The sequence below is a fragment of the Podarcis erhardii genome (assembly GCF_964252035.2).
Source record: "Podarcis erhardii genome assembly, chromosome: 13".
Lineage (NCBI taxonomy): Eukaryota > Metazoa > Chordata > Lepidosauria > Squamata > Lacertidae > Podarcis > Podarcis erhardii.
The window spans coordinates 42,895,070-42,910,926 of NC_138502.1; the positions used below are offsets into that span (position 1 = coordinate 42,895,070).

The following is a 15,857-nucleotide window of genomic DNA, read 5'->3' on the forward strand; positions in this document are numbered from 1 at the left end:
TTCATTTTCAGCTTTGTATTCTTGTTGTAAGACATTCCGTTGTTGCGCCCATAACCTAGGCTCAAGGTGCCCTTTAGCTCCGTGCTTTCCCACCTCAGTTTCTAACACTGCATGCAAGCAGCTCTGTGTTCCTCCCTTGTTTATCATCTGGTCCATCCCCTTAGCATGCCAAAACCCTCCCTCATCCCTGTGCACAAAAGATGACATAAATGCCTCATCCCCAACTCTGAAAAGAATGGTGTGTTTTTTAATAATTTAAGGTTTGTTTTCTACAAAAAACAACAACAGAAAAACAGGGGTGGGGAGCCCAGAAAACATTACGCTTTCTTTTTGAAAAGATATAAACAAATAATGTGGTTGGCGCATGACGGACCTCCAACTCTTTGGAAAATTCCCCCTTTCTCCCCAAACTACTAGCCTCCCGGGGAATCCAGGGCAGGCTGCCAAGATGCTTTCTTACTGCCCATGGCATGTATCATCCCTATTATTTATTCAATTTGTATACTACCCACCACCCGAAGATCACAGGGCGGTTCACAACATAAAAATACAAAAACGAGGGCACAAATGCTCCACAGTTCATAAGTCCAAAAAGCAGAGTCACCAAAGAGGAAATTGTCTGATTTGCAACCTCGCATTGCTCCGAAACAGTGTCCCGGGGTGGCAAAAAACTGCGGTGCAAAATGTCTGTATCCCCCAGAGATGATCTCACACCCCAGTTTCTCAGCGCTTCCTCTTGCTGGTGCGAAGGGCTTTTTTGCGCTTGAGAATCATTTCGTAGAGTTTCTCCAAGCCTTGCTGGAGGCCCTGTCCACTGACAGCGCTGCAGCCCTCGATGTGGTTGGAGGTGGAGGCGCAGAGTTCGGGCAGACCCAGCAACTTCTCCACCTCGGCTACCGAGAGGGCCTGGACCACATCTTGCTTGTTGGCCAACACCAACATGGGGACGCCCTGGTTTTCCGAGGAGCGGACGATCTTGTGCAACTCCACGCGGGCCTCCTCCAGCCGCTCGGCCTCCGAAGAATCCACCACAAACACGACGCCATCCGTGCGGCGCATGTAGGATTTCCAGAGGGGGCGCAGCTTCTCCTGGCCGCCCACATCCCACACCTGGAAAGTGATGGCGCGCGAACCGCCCAGGGGAACCCGGATCTTCTCCATGTTGAAGCCCTTCGTGGGTGCGCTCTTGACAAACTCCTGGAACTTCAAGCGGTACAGCAGCGATGTTTTGCCGGCTGCATCCAGCCCAACCACCACCACATGCAAGGCCTGCAAGTGCGGCATGAATGGGGGCACTGGGGCCAGCTGGTTCCCCATAGCCCTCCGGAGCACAGCCAAACTTTGAAGCGTTGCCGGTGGCCGGATGATTTTTCCGCTCACAGCAGTTGTGGAACTGTGGCAACAAGACACAGAGATACAGTTAATGCAAAATACAAACCCATGCGCACATACTTTGCGTCACTATGGGCAATGCTTGAAGATGAAAGCATTCCGGGGGTGGAATTGTTAAAGACATGCTGATCAAATAAACAGGAGAAATTGGAACATTTACTGTCTTTTGAGTCGATTCTTCAGATGCCAAAGTACCGTAATCCCTCAGCTAAACATCTCAAATTCCTCGATTCAAGCAACACTTTCACAAACCCTAAAGAAACCTCCTTCGCAGAAAAGCTGAATTCACAAAGAGGACAATCGATCCGGAGAAACTGGTTTTCAGAGAAGCTGAATCGTGCCTATTTGCAGATAGCTGGTAACTTTCCTTTCCCTTAGTTTATTTTAAAACATTTACTTGCTACTTTTTCTATGTTCGTTTCAAAAATAGTCAACACACTAAAAAAACACACACTGTAAAATACTACATCAACAACAACACCACAGCCTGTAACAGCAAGGAACAGCACAATGACAACATCTCTATAAAGGACAAGAGAAAGACACTAAGTTTAAAAGACTAAAAAGTTTTTTGTTGTAGAGTGGTGCCCCGCAAGACGAACACCTCGCAAGATGGAAAACTCGCTAGACGAAAGAATTTTCCGTTTTGGAGGTACTTCGCAAAATGAATTTCCTATGGGCTTGCTTCGCAAGACGAAAATGTCTTGCGAGTTCCTGCGGCTTCCCCCCCCTTTTTCTAAGCCGCTAAGCCGCTTATCCGCTAAGCCGCTAAAAGCCGCTAAACCGCTAATAGCGCTAATCCGCTAATAGCCGTGCTTCGCAAGACGAAAAAAACGCTAGACGAAGAGACTCGCGGAACGGATTCTTTTCGTCTTGCGAGGCACCACTGTAGTTTTAAGTAAGAAGTGAGGAAGCTGTAGAGAGGTGGTTTTTTTTGTATGCGTGTTTTTAAAACACTGGGGCCACTACAGAGAAGTCTCCGGCGCTCATGTAGCCTCAAAGTAAGAAGGAATCTGAAGCAGTGATTTTTTAAAAAAATATTATTATTATTATTAGATTTTAAGTGTGGGGAGGGAGCTATCCTCCCCCCTCAAAGACTTACAGTCCTCCCCCTCAATACCTTTGGATTACTGGCCAAGGATAGAAGCAGTATTACTTTAAATAGGCACCATGACTGGTGGCAGACAGCGCCTAAAGAGGTCCTTTGGCCAGGATTTTGTGCTCAAAAACTCTCCGAACATGGGACTCTATTTCAGGAAGAAGCAGCCTCCCAAAATACAACCCTCTCGAATGCTGCAATATCAACTGAATGTTTACTGAAAGGTATACACAAAAAAGTGCTGGGCTGAGCGCAGTTTCTAAACATGAGATTCAGTCGTGCTCAAGTCAAGTTATGGCTGGAGGTTACAGGGGGGAAAGATAATTGAATATATTCTGAGGACTCTTGCATGTTGTCCCTTCTAGACTGGCCTATACCTTGTAAACAGATTTTGGCGCTTGATGCCCTTGAAGGATATATTTATTATTCCTCCAAGTGTGCAGACCACCCTTTCCGCCAACACAATATCAAGAGTTGCTTCCAACAGAACATAAGAAATGTAATAAGCAAAACAAAAATAAAGAAGTATCAAAACAATCCAATTAATAAAACGGTAACAGAGCGACAATATGAGGCGGATGGACCAGAACAGGCAAGCTATTAAGTCACCTTATTTCAACTACCCTGTTTAAAAAAAAGGGGGGGGGCGAGCAAGGGCAGACGGTGTCGAGTCTGTAGAAAGAGAAGCGGGGAAAAGCCACCCTCCGATTCGGAAAGCCGTTTTTTCCCAAGCAAGCGGACGCCCCCGCCCAAATCCTCCAGTCCCGGGAGATTAAAAAATGCACTCTGTACATGCTCAGGGACACCCTCTCCTACCGAGTTGCGCGTCTGCACCGAAAGCGGGCCGAACTGAGAACCGGGGAAGCCTAGAAGGGATCGCAGAGATTCGCGGGAGAGGGAAACGCACTCTGTACATGCTCAGGGTCACCCTCTCCTACCGTGTTCTGCGGCGAAAGCGGGCCGAACTGTGAACCGGGGAGGCCTAGAAGGGATCGCAGATTCCAGAGATCGGGAGAGAGATTACCTTCCATGGGGATTCCGCCGCCGCAGCAACAGCAACAGCAGCACTTTCGCCGAGAAGCCGTGCGCAGCCCGCGCTCTCCACGCGCCCAGCTCGCCCGCGGATGCCTCTCGCCTCCCGGGAGAGGAAAGGCGAGGCCAGCTGGGCGGCGTCAGCGCCCCCGAAGCCAACCAGCGCCCGAGATGCGGCTGCGGGGAAGGCGCGGGGGAGGCTTCCTGGAACGGGCCAATCGGGAGCGCGCCCTCGACAGCGCCGCCTCCGCCTCCGCCTCGGCACTGCAAGCGCTTTCTTCTCCAAAGGCGCGCCGTGCGCTCGCTCCCTGGGCACGGAGTTTTTTGCGCGCGCGAGCTGCGATCCAGGACTTTTCTTTTTTGCAAAAAGGCAGCCGGGCTTGCAGCAATCTGGAGGCATTTTCTTTATTATCATTACAGTATTATGATTTGTTACAGATTTTGCATGCTTCCCGTCCCTGGCGGCTCACGACACAGAGCGCAAAATGCGTGGTGGATAAAACAAGAACGAGCTCGGTCCGTGGACGCCAGACGCTTCATCTCGGCGTCGAGGGCAGAAAGATCCCCGTGTTGCAGAGGGTTGGACTAGGCCAGATGAGCCTCCCTTCCAGCTCTACGATTCTGTGCAAAACAAACCACAAACACGTTGAAAAGGACATGGGATGTCAACCAGCCAAAGGCCGGCTTTGAGTCCTTGTCGGGGGAGGGAAAGGCTGGATATAAATAAATACACATTTCTTGCATGTAGAAAGCAAGGGAGAAGGGGCCGTCTCCTTTACAAGCTAGCTTTCTCCGCGCGGGGACATGCAAAGGCAAAATTCTAATTTTTCCCCGGAGCCTGCTTTTCAGCCCTGCAGCAATGAGATCTTCCCCCACGTTTTTGTTTTTTTGCTTTTTCTACGACTATCGCTCGCGCACAGGATAACTGCAACCAGCCCGCCGCATTTTGCACTGACTTTTGCATTTTGCTTGCAAACTTCCCAGATTCTTGCTTCCCTCCATCCCCGGGCTTTCGTTTGCTGCTTTTCTGGGTCATCGTTTGCCTGCTCTCCCGCTCTTTCTGGGCGAGATCTTGCAAAAAAAAAAAAAAGCTTTCCCCTGCATGGGTGCAGCGCCTGGCACGCACCCCGGGATGCTAAATCAGGCGCGCGCTCCCAGGACGCGCCTCCGCCAGGCAAGGACTGGGAGAAGCAGCGCCTGGTTTCTGCCGCCCCCTGGCGGCCAGGTGCGGCAGCGGGCGGCAGGTGGGGCGCCTCCGGCGGCGTCTTCCCAGTTGCCCGGGCATCGCGGCATTGTGTGACCCGACGAGCCTCGGCGACGGTGCCACCGTGGCTGGCCGCGGCTGCAGGCGGTCCGGCGGGCAGCACAATGGCGGGCGCCTACCACTGGGAAGCGCGGCGCAGGCAGATGCAGCTGGAGCGCAGATGCTGGCAGATGCAGGTACCTGGGCAAGCGAGGCGAGGGGAAACCTAAGGTCCAGGAGAGTCGTTTAAAGGGGGGGGGGGGCAAATAGTTTTCCACTAGAGGGTGGGAAAATGTGGGGCACAGGAGAGAATATGATGGGAGTCACAAAGCGCTGCATTATCTGGTTGGTTGTTGTTGTTCATCTAGTTGCAGGCATGCCAACTTGAATACAGTGGTACCTCGGGTTACATACGCTTCAGGTTACAGACGCTTCAGATGACAGACTCCGCTAACCCAGAAATAGTACCTCAGGTTAAGAACTTTGCTTCAGGATGAGAACAGAAATCGTGCTCCGGCGGCGCGGCAGCAGCCGGAGGCCCCATTAGCTAAAGTGGTGCTTCAGGTTAAGAACAGTTTCAGGTTAAGAACGGACCTCCAGAACGAATTAAGTACGTAACCAGAGGTACCACTACACAGTGGTACCTCCGGTTCAGAACCTGAACCCAAGGTACCTGTTCTTAACCAGAAACTGTTCTTAACCTGAGGTACCACTTTAGCTAATGGGGCCTCCCGCTGCCACCGCACAATTTCTGTTCTCATCCTGAAGCAAAGTTCTTAACCCGAGGTACTATTTCTGGGTTAGCAGAGTCTGTAACCTGAAGCGTCTGTAACCTGAGGTACCACTGTAATTTTTTTTGGGGGGTATTGTAATAATAATAATAATAATAATAATAATAATTATTATTATTATTATTATTTATTATTTATACCCGGGCATCCCCGGCCACTCTGGGTGGCTTCCAACAAAATATTAAAATACAATAGTCCTTCAGATATTAAAAGCTTCCCTAAACAGGGCTGCCTTCAGATGCCTTCTAAAAGTCTGGTAGTTGTTGTTCTGGTGCGAGGGCGCTCCACAGGGCGGTGCCACTACTGAGAAGGCCCTCAGCGCTGGACCTCTGTGTCCGGGCGGAACGATGGGTGTGGAGATGCTCCTTCAGGTAAGCCGAGCCCCACATAATTGATCACAAGACATGGCACATGCACACCATTTGAATGGCAACTTGGGAAAGCGGCCCCCCTCAAATATTTTAGGAATGTGACGAAGGGACCTTGGACCCTAGGAGTTGGATTCTGTGTCTAGTTGTTTTCTCAGATCACCAGCAGCTGCCCAAGATCTGCAAGGCTTTCAGCCTACACAGCCACGTGGTCCTTTCAGTACCTCAAGCACAGACTCCCATATGAACCAGCCCAGACTCTGCAATCACCATCTGAGGCACTTCTTATGTGCCTCCTGCACGAGAGGTCCAGAGGGTGGCAGCATGAGAGCAGGGCCTTTTCTGTGGTGGCTTCCCACTTGTGGGCTGTTCTACCCAGGAAGGTCTGCATTACATTACATATATTTAGGCTCCAGGCAAAAGCATTCCTCTTCTCCCAGGCCTTCGGCCAATTTAACCATCTGTGGCCTTTTAAACTGGGGTGGGTATTGTTTTGTTTGTTATTATGTTATGTATTTTTGTGTTTTTATACTGTAAACTGCCCTGTGATCTTGGATGAATTGCAGTGGATAAATTGAATAAATAACAAAAACAACTAGAGAGGCCAAGGGATTGGCTAGAGGACCTTGTGTCAGGAATTCAGCCTACACTCGAGTAGGACTCTGGCAGAGACACATGCCCAAATGGCATGTCCCCTCCCTCCTGGTCGATCGTTTGGGGGCTTCAAAAGCTTTCTTCAGCCCGAACATCACAGCGACTGATGCCAGCCGACACCGGCACACTTAGGGATCTGCAGAGTTTGTGCAATTTGCTCATGACAGACCTCAGCAACTCAGCATTTTGGCTAATCTACTTTATTTACATATAAACACACACAGAGCACTGCAACATGGCTCCCTCTCTCTCTAGCATCAGACAGCAAAGAGAAAAAGAACAAAGGACAATAGTCCCACTTCATGGAACACAGTAACACAAACATCCTGTCTCCTTCACTTCCCACTCTGTGGAGTCAAAACATACACCGTTGTGTGATAGACAACAATCCTATGACTGCAATCATAGATCAGGAATACTAACACCTTGTGCATGCATGTGAGGGAAAAGTGGGGAGGCCCATAGTTTTGTCTGCAGAGGTTTTTCAGGTCCAATCCTTGAATAGTCTTCAGATCGGACTGCGAATGACTCTCGTCTGAAAACCAGGAGGGCTGCTGCCAGTCAGTGTAGCCTTGGAGCGTGCAAGTGGAGCATAGCAGAAGATGGGAATTGAGGAATAAGGAACTAAATTTGTGGGGTGCAGAAGTCAGAGGGGAAGGGAAGGGGTCGGAAGGACAGGCAAGGGAAATTTTGTCCATATATCAGCAATCGCTGCATAAATCATCAAAACTAAGGCAACATAAAAAGCGGAAGCAGATGAGAAAGCAGAACAGAAAGGGAGCCTTGTATAGAGAAGCTTTTTAATGTTTAATGTTTTATTATTTTTTTATATAATAATAATAATAATAATAATAATAATAATAATAATAATAATAATTTATTTATACCCCGCCCTCCCCAGGGGCAACCAAATTAAATGGGCAGGGTAGAAATTAATAATAATAATAATAATAATAATAATAATAAGAAGAAGAAGAAGAAGAAGAAGAAGAAGAAGACAGGTAAAGGTAAAGGTACCCCTGACCATTAGGCCCAGTCATGACCGACTCTGGGGTTGCAGCGCTCATCTCGCTTTATTGGCCGAGGGAGCCGGCGTACAGCTTCCAGGTCATGTGGCCAGCATGACTAAGCCACTTTTGGCGAACCAGAGCAGCGCACGGAAACGCCGTTTAATTTCCCGCCAGAGCGGTACCTATTTATCTACTTGCACTTTGACGAGCTTTCAAACTGCTAGGTTGGCAGGAGCAGGGACCGAGCAACAGGAGCTCACCCCGTCGCGGGGATTCGAACCGCCAACCTTCTGATCGGCAAGTCCTAGGCTCTGTGGTTTAACCCACAGCGCCACCCAGTCCCCCTTAATTAGACAGTTACCCAGGCTGAAAAGGGAGAAATCCAAAGGGATGTTGCAGAAGGAGAAGGAACAGGAAAATGCACACCTGGTCCAGGATGGGCAGGTATTAGCCAGGGAAAAGTAACATGGCAGTTTTCACTTTGCGTGTCTGTGGTTGCATGCAGGCGAGAGGCTCCTATGGAGGACAGCAGCCTGACCATGTTTTGAGGGATATCCAAGCAAAATGCTCAATCCCGCCGCCCTCTAACACCGTGTCTCAGACTCCAGTCTCCCAAGGTAAGGGGAAGGGTGGGAAGCTGTTACAAGAGAAGGGGGTGTTCAGAGATGCCTTGTCCATGAACATCACCTACCTAGGCTGGCCCCTGGACCCAGTCTCTGGAAAGGAATATCTACGGTATCTCAAACCCTCGGTGAGTTAGGGGCTTCCCCTGCATGCAAAGGCAGGCTCTGGCAAATTGAGCGGACAGGACCAATCGTAGGCCCAAGAAGGTGGTTTCTGTACCTGCTGCAGAGGGAAGTGAGGGACAGGTGAGGCTGGTCAACCTAGGAAGGCAGCCCATCTAGGAGAAGGAAACCTCTCTTTAAAAAATATTTTTTTATTTCATTTTTATAAACACGCAACAAACATCAATTCAAAATCCAAAAACAGATTACTCTGAATCTCCTGACTTCCCCCTATCCCTTCCATGGGTCCTAATGAAAATAATTACAACTGCGTGTCAATATTTATCCAAATATTTTTTGTCCATATTTTCTGTTACTTTACAAATGTGATTGAAATCCTGCCAGTGTTTTAACCTGCTTGCAGTGGTCTCGTATATAAATTATAAACTTTTCCCATTTTTTAAAAAAAGTTCTTGATTTCTGAGCTTCCCAGTTAATTTTGCCATTTTGGCATAGTCTATCATCTTGAAGCGGCTTAGTCATGCTGGCCACATGACCCGGAAATTGTACGCTGGCTCCCTCAGCCAGTAAAGCAAGATGAGCGCCATAACCCCAGAGTCGTCCATGACTGGACCTAACGGTCAGGGGTCCCTTTACCTTTTTATAACAGAAGTAGGAATGTGATTCTTATATTAAAAGGTCCTAAACTCACTTTGCCATGTGGCCTACTGCAGCACACTTCGAATGTGTTTGGGGTGTGTAAATTAGCGCCTTAATTTGGGTACTCTTCTGCCACGGGAAAGAATTAGTCAGTGCCTTCCATCTGATAACCATTCTTCAAAGAATACAGTTCATTCTGCCCGACATTAACCCCTTATGCCTTTCCTTACTTTGAAACTAACCTGGCTTCCACACACAGAAGATGAGCTGTTAACAGATCCTCAGCCCCATTGCGACTGAGCTTGAGCTTTGAAATATTCATGCACTGAAGGTATTGGAAAATCAGGTGTAAGCTAACCTAGCCGTGTACCCTCCTTTGAAAAACACGGGTCAAATTACAAAGGTTTGTCGCGCTAGAAAACAGGCGTTCAGTGGGACTTGCGCAAGCAAGTGTGCCCAGGATTGCAGCATGGGCGGTCTCCACAGGTCCGGCTACAATTTCAACATGATTCGGGGGATGAGGGCACTCAATCAAGTTCCACTAGAAGCACTGCTTGTGGTTTAGGGATGGCAGCTTCTTCTGCAAATTCATATGTTGCCAAGCGAAACCAACAAAATATCTCGTAAACAAAACAAGCTCTTCCTGCAAACATCCGACCTGTCGGAGCTAAAGCGAGATGCCAAAATGGGTTGGGACAGTGGCTCCCAAACTCATTTCCCCACGGAACTTGCCGTACATCTTGGAAGACCAATTACAGATTTTTCTGCCTGTTGTAGCAATTGTAATGGACAATGCCAAATGCTGTATGGTTTTTAATTGTATTGCCAGTGCTGTTTTTCCCAGGGGGGAAAACAAAGTGTGACACTTACTTTAACAACTTCATGGTGAGTATCGGCACCTATTTTTCTAGAAAAAAAAGCACTGGGTATTGTTATTGCTTATTTTATTCATTATGTACTGTATTTAGCTGTATTACAACTTGAATTTTATGAAATTCAACTTGTAAAAAAATCCATAAAATTCAAGTTGTAATACAACACAGTACAATACCAGAAGCAGTAAAAATACAAATAAAATTCAGTATCACTATTTACCACCTTCCATCTTTAGCCACAAATCCAGACATGCCGTGGACCGTCTGAACGAAGCTTGTGGACCATGGGCATGATACCTTGGTTTGAGAGTAGACTGAAATTAAAAGTGTGCGAGTCGTACCAAACTCATCAGGTGCAGGTACCTTGTGCGAGACGTCCTTAAATCAAGAGTAGAGAGCTTGTGGGCCTCCTGGTGGTGGACTACAGTTCCCGTTAACCCTGACCATTGGTCCTTCTGGGTGGAGCTGATGGGAAATGGAGTCCAACATCATAAGATCTGCAGGCTTCCCATCACTGCTTTAAATCTCGGAAGGTATTGCAAGACAACCTTGCCATTTATAGGTTTCAGGTGCCCAAAGTGCTTCCTGCAGACATTCATAAGATCATAGAATTGTAGAACTGGAAGGGAACCCAAGAGTCATCTATAACAACAACAACAATTTATAAATTATATCCCGCCCATCTGGCTGGGTTTCCCCAGCCACTCTGGGCGGCTTCCAACAAAATATTAAAATACAGTAGTCCTTCAGATATTAAAAGCTTCCCTAAACAGGGCGTCTCCTAAAAGTCTGCTAGTTGATTTTTCCTTTGATATCTGATGGGAGGGCATTCCGCAGGGTGGGCGTCACCACCGAGAAGGCCCTCTGGCTGGTTCCCTGTAACTTGGCTTCTTGCAGTGAGGGAACCGCCAGAAGGCCCTCGGTGCTGGACCTCAGTGTCCTGGCTGAACAATGGGAGTTGATACCTGAACGCTTCTTCAGGTATCTAGTTAAACTCCCTGCAGTGTTTGAATCCTGCCCACAGCCATCCTTGGGTGGGCTTGAACCACCAACCTTTTGTTTAGTAGCCAGATGCACAGGCCCATTGCATGGTTCTTTACAACAGCCCTGTGAGGTAGGTGTCATCACTTTATGGAATAAAGGGAAGCTGATCTGAGTATGCAGTTGCTAGGTCTTTCTTCCTAAGAGAGGCTCAAACTTGGCTGCAATCCAGAATGCCTTCCTTCCACCCTAACCAGCTTGTGGTTGCTCGGTCCTGAGAGATTGGGAGTCTGTGCCGTCATAACATGTCTCAGAGCTTGGGCCCTGGATCCTATTAAGTTCCTCCAAATGTATACAACTTGGTTTTCTCCTTTTAATTTCTCACAGGGGTCCAGGCTGACTGTTGCCTGTGCAGAACAGACCATGTGCCAAATCAGAGTGGCAAGCTGTTGAAAAGATACTCGGTGAGTCAAAAAGGGAAAAGCGGGGAGTTAGGAATCAGTGGGGACGCGGGTGGCGCTGTGGGTTAAACCACAGAGCCTAGGACTTGCTGATCAGAAGGTTGGCGGTTCGAATCCCCGTGACGGGGTGAGCTCCCGTTGCTGAGTCCCTGCTCCTGCCAACCTAGCAGTTCAAAAGCACGTCAGAGTGCAAGTAGATAAATAGGTACCGCTCCGGCGGGAAGGTAAACAGCGTTTCTGTGCGCTGCTCTGGTTCGCCAGGAGCAGCTTAGTCATGCTGGCCACATGACCCGGCTTCCTCGGCCAATAAAGTGAGATGAGCGCTGCAACCCCAGAGTCGGTCACGACTGGACCTAATGGTCAGGGGTCCCTTTACCTTTTATGAATCAGTGACCTCTTGGCTGCAACCTTTGGGCAGGGCAGCCTGTTTTGAGTGCAGCTGGCAGTGAACCTCTCTGTTACTCACGTTGTTCTGCTCACTGAACTTTGTGGTCTTTTCTATGCCTTGAATGGCCGTTCTCGTTCTGCTCATTCCCATCCTCGCTCCCCCTTCAGATATCTCTTTCCTAATGGTTTTAACACTGGCATATTAGCAATGAATTCCTCAACTACATAGATTTAAATAAAACATGCATTCTACATAGAATCATTGAGCTGGAAGGGCGCCTGAAGATCACAGGCGATCCAATCTGCAACCTTGGCATTATCAGCACCAACTGATAGAACCGGACAATGAAGTTCTCAAATGTTTTGCCAGAACCAGCCTGTTGGAATGGAGGAGGAAACATTGTGAAATGCGTGGCTTTGTTGTTGTTGCATTCGATCCAATACTGATGTCCTCTCTTTTCTCTTTTAGACTACAGAGTATATACAGCAGTGGTAACAACTGAGCAGCTGGCAGCAGCAGGGAGAAAAGCTTCCTCTGCAACTTGGACCTGGAAGGAAAAATGGTGTCCATTGTATGTGCTGTAAAAGCACTTTTTCCGGGGCAAAACACAGAGTTTAGTGGTTGCACCCATGGGTTCTCCCACCCTCCCTAACCATAAAATGAAAGCTTTCCAGAGTCATAGACCGAAACCACACTCCTTTATGTAGAACTGAGCATAACTAAAGTTATTGCAGAGGGTTGGACTAGATCACCCAGGGATCTCTTCTACATTTCTGTTGTTCTATGGCAGGCATAGGGCCATAGGCAAACTCTGGCCCTCCAGATGTTTGGGACTACAATTCCCATCATCCCTAGCTAACAGGACCAGTGGTCAGGGATGATGGGAATTGTAGTCCCAATAATAAAATAAAATAAAAATAATTTATTTATACCCCACCCATCTGGCTGGGTCTCCCCAGCCACCCTGGGCAGCTTCCAACAAAGTATTAAAATACAGAGGTCTGTTAAACATTAAAAGCTTCCCTAAACAGGCCTGCCTTCAGATGTCTTCTAAAAGTCTGGTAGTTGTTCTCTTTGACATCTGGTGGGAGGGCGTTCCACAGGGTGGGTGCCACTACCAAGAAGGCCCTCTGCCTGGTTCCCTGTAACTTGGCTTCTCGCAGGGAGGGAACCGCCAGAAGGCCCTCAGGCTGGATGGTGGGGGTGGAGATGCTCCTTCAGGTCTACTGGGCCGAGGCCGTTTAGGACTTTAAAGGTCAGCACCAACACTTTGAATTGTGCTCGGAAACGTACTGGGAGCCAAACATCTGAAGGGCTGGAGTTTGCCTATGCCTGTTCCATGGCTTTCTCAAAAACGTTTGTTCCTCTTGAAACTTTGAGCCGCTGCACAACCTTAAATTGGGGTGGTGTTGGGTGGATCACAGTATTCCTAAAACTGCAGAGACCACTGCAGCAAGTTGTGGCCAAACAATTGCCCAGCACTATCTGAAAGGAAACTAGATTTAAACAGGGGGAAATATCACTGGCAGAACAAGAGCCAACTGTCCTCCTTCCTTGGGAGGTTTGAAGAAAGGATTAGAGAGGAATCTAGTGGAGACAATTTGGTAGAATGTGGGTGTCGCTGCTTAGGGAAGGAATTTAGGTTGCTTGCATCCACACTAGAGTCCTGCTGAGGCATTGCTTGTCTGTGATTAGATGGCAGTGAATTTGAAATACAGGTTCTGCACATTCCTTAAGGTAATGCTAGTAACCCAGTGATACTCATTCCCCATGACAAGGGTTCTTCTGTATTTACTTACAACTAGTTCCCATTTATGAAAGGTTCTCTGAAGAGTTTCCTGTTGGGAAGCCCTCCTGTTTTAGTTGCTTCTGGTTGATTGAAGCTGGGGGATTAACACTGAATAGTCCCTCAATTCCTCCAGTGTCACTTTTCGTGGTTGGGGGTAGCTTTGATGATTGAGTTCCTCATTTTAACCTTAAAAAATAGCCTCATTTTGGTGTTAAAAGAATCACCCCACTTTCAGCCACAGGAGCAGAAACAGACATTGGGGGCATTAAGAGGCTATTCTTCACTAATCCTGCAGCCTTGATCAACCAGAAGCAATAAAACACGTAAAGGTAAAAGGTAAAGGGACCCCTGACCATTAGGTCCAGTCGTGACCAAATCTGAGGTTGCGGCACTCATCTCGCTTTATTGGCCGAAGGAGCCGGCGTACAGCTTCTGGGTCATGTGGCCAGCATGACTAAGCCGCTTCTGGCGAACCAGAGCAGCGCATGGAAACGCCGTTTACCTTCCCGCCGGAGCAGTACCTATTTATCTACTAGCACTTTTGACGTGCTTTCGAACTGCTAGGTTGGCAGGAGCAGGGACCGAGCAGAATCATAGAATCATAGACTTGGAAGAGACTACAAGGGCCATCGAGTCCAACCCCCTGCCAAGCAGGAAACACCATCAGAGCACTCCTGACATATGGTTGTCAAGCCTCTGCTTAAAGACCTCCAAAGAAGGAGACTCCACCACACTCCTTGGCAGCAAATTCCACTGTCAAACAGCTCTTACTGTCAGGAAGTTGTTCCTAATATTTAGGTGGAATCTTCTTTCTTGTAGTTTGGATTCATTGCTCCGTGTTCGCTTCTCTGGAGCAGCAGAAAACAACCTTTCTCCCTCCTCTATGTGACATCCTTTTATATATTTGAACATGGCTATCATATCACCCCTTAACCTCCTCTTCTCCAGGCTAAACATGCCCAGCTCCCTTAGCCGTTCCTCATAAGGCATCGTTTCCAGGCCTTTGACCATTTTGGTTGCCCTCCTCTGGACACGTTCCAGTTTGTCAGTGTCCTTCTTGACAGTTTGTCAGTGTCCTTCTTGAGCAACAGCTCACCCCGTCGCGGGGATTCGAACCGCCGATCTTCTGATCAGCAAGTCCTAGGCTCTGTGGTTTAACCCACAGCGCCACCCACATCCCTTTAATAAAACACGTAGGACCTGCAAAAAGGGAAACTTTTAATTTAAAGCGTAAGAGCCCCCCCCCCAAAGCTTCCTCAAATCTTTGCCACTCCACATAGGACAGTGCTGCAGTTGCACATTTTATTGCAAAAGTAAATAGAATCTGTTGCGAATCATGGCTAAAAAACATACAAACACAGGGTTGCAGAGATTTGCACCTCTGGACTCTCTGTAAAATGTAACATAGCAAAAGTCATTTCACAGAAAAGGGCTGGTGTGGAAGAAAGCTTACTTAGGGCATGTACACGTGGCAGTTTAAAGTGGACTCAGGCCATCCCATGTATGCAAACTTCCATACCATCCATGTATCGTCCTCGTTCAAGTGGCTAACCTGCACTTTCCGCTCCAACTAATTTGGATTTCTCCAATCTGGATAATTCGGTGAAAGAAAACAATCCAACGTAAAATGACTTGCTACTTGAACGGGGATGCACCAAAGCAACATGTGTGGGGACTTGCCACACTAAGTGCACTCTTAGGACAAAATGCCCACTTCTGTTTTGCTCATCAGCTGAGCACAGCCCTGGCCATTTCCCCACCAGCTCACAGTAAAGGCTCCAGGGTGTCTACCTCCATCCGTCGCTGCTGAAGGCACGTTTGCAGTATTTGTTGTTTTCAAAACGCTCATTCAAAAAACCACGATGTATTAAAATAAAAATGGCCTTTGCAGGCACAGGAGGCAGGTAAGGAAAAGTGGGCGGCGGGGGGGGGGGGGCGGGGCGGGGCGGACAGGCTTGCACAAATCACTTTCTCTGTCCCGCCTTAGTGTGTTGTGCTTGTGTGTTAAATGCACAGTTTTAGGCTCTTCTCTGAGCTGACTCACAGCACTCTGTATTGGGAGGGTTTGCAGATCGGGGGCACCAGTACTTCCACCTGCCTGGCCGTTATTAGGCCTCATAAGGTGGTGGGCTGCTGGTTCTCTACCTCAAAAAACACTTTTCGAGGGATGGGAGAGCTGCTATCATGCACAAATCTGGTGGAACAAAAAAACAACTTGTATTTCAAAAAACATTAAAATTAAAATCTGGCTCGTTTGCTACGAAACATCGGCTAGGGTGGAAGTTTGTTGCCATGCAATTAGAGGCAAAACAGGTAAACAAATACCTGCACACACACCTACAATGGGTCTCAGATTTCCAGAACTTGCAGGAATCAGGAAAGTTCCAAT

At 48.0% G+C, this 15,857-nt stretch overlaps 2 protein-coding genes across 2 annotated transcripts; one reads left to right on the top strand and one right to left on the bottom strand.

Moving 5' to 3' along the window:
• Window positions 1-225: 225 nt before the first annotated feature.
• On the bottom strand, window positions 226-3,648 carry ARL4D (ARF like GTPase 4D). Its single transcript, XM_081838294.1, has 2 exons — window positions 3,516-3,648; window positions 226-1,393 (listed from the first exon to the last, which is right to left on the bottom strand). The coding sequence occupies exon 2, from the start codon at window positions 1,315-1,317 to the stop codon at window positions 724-726; it is 594 nt and encodes a 197-aa protein (XP_081694420.1). The 5' UTR covers window positions 1,318-1,393; window positions 3,516-3,648; the 3' UTR covers window positions 226-723.
• A 1,162-nt stretch (window positions 3,649-4,810) lies between these two features.
• Window positions 4,811-12,358, top strand: CCDC200 (coiled-coil domain containing 200). Its single transcript, XM_081838344.1, has 4 exons — window positions 4,811-4,963; window positions 8,095-8,206; window positions 11,218-11,294; window positions 12,148-12,358. The coding sequence occupies exons 1-4, from the start codon at window positions 4,892-4,894 to the stop codon at window positions 12,172-12,174; spliced, it is 288 nt and encodes a 95-aa protein (XP_081694470.1). The 5' UTR covers window positions 4,811-4,891; the 3' UTR covers window positions 12,175-12,358.
• The last annotated feature ends 3,499 nt before the right edge of the window (window positions 12,359-15,857 follow it).